This window comes from Phaethon lepturus, unplaced genomic scaffold (genome assembly GCF_000687285.1).
Source record: "Phaethon lepturus isolate BGI_N335 unplaced genomic scaffold, ASM68728v1 scaffold42964, whole genome shotgun sequence".
NCBI lineage: Eukaryota > Metazoa > Chordata > Aves > Phaethontiformes > Phaethontidae > Phaethon > Phaethon lepturus.
In genome coordinates, this window is record NW_010533323.1 from 26,148 (window position 1) to 30,418 (window position 4,271).

The following is a 4,271-nucleotide window of genomic DNA, read 5'->3' on the forward strand; positions in this document are numbered from 1 at the left end:
AGGCACCTGATTTTAACTCTAAAGTGAGTAGTATTTACTCTGGAAATAGTTATGTGGAGTATTTATTAATAACTAGAACAGCATGTTAAAGTAGGATTAGTGCAATGTATACGTAAGAAAAAAAGAAAAACATTTGCTGTCTCTGTGCTGATTGACGTAATCGGATGCAAAAGGAATAACGGCTGGAGAGTCGCGACAGCCACGTGGCCGGGGTAGCCCAGCGTTTTGGAGGTGAAGCTTCAGTTTCTTGCTTTGCAGCAGATTTATTTTCTTAGCACAGGCATGTCACTTCATCGTAAATTCATTAACATTTAAAGTATCTTATTGTTTTGAGAGTAATACTATAATGATTACTAACGCTTTAGTGAACGATTCAGAATTTTCACTTTATCAGCAGAGGGATAACCAGCAGAGTGTATTTTTCCAAAAACCAAAAAGCCCACCGGATTCCCCTCCTGCCTTCTGCGGTCCCCGCCACTCCTCCGTGCCCTCCTGCACAGACAGAGTTTAGGGAGCGCAGCTTCTGGCAAGTCTTTTCGGGTCGGAACATCCCAATTTTAGCTTAAAGCAAATCCTATTTGGAGAACTCTCCATGGAGAGTAACTATCACAGAGGCACCACTGGAGTCTACGAAACTGCATATTGTGTGTGTATATTCATGTTTCTGTGTGTGTACATAAACACACACACAAGCATACATCCACATAGTCAGTATATATAGCAAAGGTATGTCTTTACCATTTGCTGCTGTGTTATTTTTTTGCAGCCTTTGCCGTGCAAGACAAGGAAGCCTCCAGTGACCTCTAATTTAACTAGCAATTCTCCCCTTTTCTTAATTTCTGTGCATGAGCATCGCCCTGCCCAGAATCTCATATCCCGGTCGTGACAGGAGTGCTTCCGTAATCGGAGTCACGTTGCCGTGGGCTCGGAGCTGTGCACAAAGATACTGGGGAGCTGCATTACTTTAAATTCAGCACAGCTGCATGGGATTAAACACTTTTTAGTCAAATCAGCCCAAAAATTTTGCATTATATTTTGTGTTTTCTTTTGTCGGTTGAGAAGGATTCGAATTTTTATGTATTCTCATTCTCTTCCATTTTATTTCAAAAAGCAGCAAGCAAGTACCATTCCAAAAAAAAGGCCAATTAATCTTCCTAAGAATCTTCAAATAATTCCTAGAAGTTTATGCAACAGCCGAATTTCACTAAAATAACATTAAACAGAACTTCTTTAAACAAACACAAACAAATCATTTACATGTGTCTTATTTTTAACATTTAAAGCATTAAATTAGAGTTAGTTTTCTTTTCAAAGATTTTTCTACATTCATTTCTGGTTCTTAATATATTTACGTTTTCACTTGTAGCAGGCAAGGCACTCAAAAAAGCGTAGAAGAAAGCAAAAGGGCTGCTCGATGCTATGATTATTAATGATAGTGTCTACAAATTTGGAGAAACCCAAAGGCTTAAAGACAGACAAACCCCAAATCTTTTCCAGAGATTTGACAAATACTTGGGATATTTGAAAATAAATATTTCATGCCTATTTTAAAAGTTGTTTGTTGGGTTTTTTTGCGTAGTTTTGAAGTCCTGTGTTTTGGTGAAGGAAGCACAGAAATATCTCAAGTAATTTCTATGATTCAGCCAGCCTGACAAGAATCAGGAGATATTGGAAAATTTGCATTCCTCCAAAGCTTGTGCTTAGGCAAACAATTTTTATTGGCGTCAAAAACCATCACACTAGAATTTTTGTCTGTATCTGTGAAGGAGAAAGTATATACTTGAATTTTGTTTACACTGACACTGTAACAGGCCAGAAAGTGGGTGTAAATAATATTTGTCTGAAGTTCCACTAAACCGCTTGATACTTGCAAATAAAGTAAATACATTTTATTCTGTGAGTATAGATAAAATTCAAGCATAGGCTTTCTACATTACTGTGATCTCCAGACAGTTTTGAGACAGGATCTGTTCATCTTCAGTCTCACGTTGTGCTGCTTACACGGCGCGAAGCGGAGTTAAACGCTCTCCGGGGACCTTCTTTCCAGCCTTCCCTCCTTCTGGCGCTGGTAGGAGAGCCATTTCCCATGCCAAAACCTCGCTTGGCTCTGCTTCTGTGCCAGCAGTTGTTTATCTCGGCATCGAGAGAGGAAGCGAGGAGGGGTTTCCTGGAGAGGAGATGGGCTGAAGAAGAGACTTTGGTCAAAAACGGTGTCGTGTTATCTACCTTGTCTCCCGGCGTCAGGTCGAGCAGAGGCTAGCGATTTAGGCTAAAACTTACCTGTGCTACTCTGACAAGTTCTGTCCTGCCTCAAGAGTTAGGGGGTTAGATCTGCTGCTGCTTCTCTGCTGAGCTGAGGAAAGGATGAGTGGAGCAAAAAGCCAGTGTTTAATTCAGACTGTCCTATGTTCTCAGTAGTCCTCTGTCACCTGTATTCTTTTTAGTGGATCGGATTAAATTCTTGCACACAAAAAATATTAGAAAACGAAACATTGATTGACTTTCAGATTTATTCCCTGGACTTGACAGATAAGAAATATATAACTACATGCACCAATCCTAGTTACCTTTTCTGTGTTTCCCTGTTTCTAATAAGTATAAATAATTTTAAACTTTTTCAGAGTGTGAACCCGTATCTGCAAGGACAGCGACTGGACAATGTTGTAGCAAAGAAGTCTGTTCCACATTTTTCAGATGAAGACAAGGGTCCTGAATAAGTACAATAAAAATGCATGACGAGAACTCATGCCATCCTCTGCTAGATCGTAATACTGCTTATATATAATCATCTATTAAAATCCTTGTGTATGGCAGCATGTTTATTATTTATATAACTGTAGATGAAAAACAGCTGTATTTATAACAGTATGTTCTAGATAACAAATATATGGTTCTGCTTTTTGTTAAATTATGATAAAAGCACATTTCTGTTGTTTTTATTTTAGCCATGGAGCAAACTTTAAAAGTGTTAGTCATTTTAATAGCTAATGTGAGGTAAATGGTCCTAATGAGCAGCTTGTAAATAGGAAGATGTTAAAAAGTGCCCTGACTCCAACATTTAATCTTAAATGTTACTGTGTTTGACACATGAAAATTACAGTTTTATGTTTTGTTCACAAATATTGTTACTTAGCAAAGACAAAGTATTTATTTTACCCAGAGAATTTTGGCTTTTGGTCCATTTTAATAAACATTTAAGCAATCTACAAGGTTTGCAAAGTGACATTTTCCAAAATATTTGAGAGGCTCATTTGTCTCGGTTATTGCTGTGCAAATTTAAAAATTAAAGAACTGCTTTTTTAATCTATCCACTGGAATATTTTTCTGTTAGTTTTAATCACTTCATGCCCACAACTTTCCTGAACGCTTGCACATCTTTCTTCCTTATCAATGGTACTGCTGCGTGGAAATTCATGTCCCCCGCTGTTCTTGGCCTTAGTAACAGCAGCATTTCTGCATTATAACGTGCTTAAACTATGTGTCCCTGGGATATTATAAGCGAAGATGGAGACATTTGTTGGTGTTAATAAGGTTGTGTCAACATCCTCTGAATCTAAATCCAGGATATGAAGGTCATTACAGTCGGTGATCTTCTGAAAAACGATGGTACTTTAATAACACTGGTAGCTATCACTGCTCTTGAAGTTGCTCTGGGAAGCTTAAATTGCCCTTTCACCCCTAGGAGATTGAAGAACTTTATATTGCAGCAAACTGAGCTCTCCCTTCCTGAAAGATGAGAATATAAAATTACCTAAAATTTTGTTATTTTCAGGCTGCATCTGAAATATTTCAAGCCATGTGCACGGGGCATTGGAAGTACGGAAAACCGCATTAGCTCACAGCTTTGAACTTCAAATCCGTGGAAAAAATTGTAGCTTCCTTCCCTGTCCTACCGAAAAACACAGTAAGATAAAGATGATCCCTTAGAAAAAACAGTTAAGAAACTAACAGCAGCTAAAGGTCCTAGCTACGTAAGATTGAAGTGAGCAGGATGGCACAAATATGACTGTGTATGGCATTTGCTTTTTCTATCCCAGCACCTAGTCATTTGTAATAAATTAGGTATGCAGAGAGTCTCTCCTCCCATGTCATCTACGGGTAGCTGCAGAACTCCGAAACGTTCTAGGCTGAACTGTCGTGTCTTTCACCGTATTTCCTCTTCAAAGAAATTGGGGAAGAGAAAAATAAGTAGTATGTCTGGCAGTGGGGTTTACGCTCCCACGTGACGTGAATCGGAGGAGTGTCTGTGGATCGCAGAGCTCCTTCGACTT

At 38.7% G+C, this 4,271-nt stretch overlaps 1 protein-coding gene across 1 annotated transcript in view; it reads left to right on the top strand.

Annotated features, from left to right (window-relative positions):
* Positions 1–3,482, top strand: part of SCG5 (secretogranin V (7B2 protein)) — a 28,642-nt gene extending 25,160 nt beyond the window's left edge. The window contains exon 5 of the mRNA XM_010285144.1: positions 2,622–3,482. Coding sequence (XP_010283446.1) covers positions 2,622–2,717 — 96 coding nt within the window. The 3' untranslated portion in view covers positions 2,718–3,482. The remainder of the gene's footprint in view (positions 1–2,621) is intronic.
* Positions 3,483–4,271: the final 789 nt, after the last annotated feature.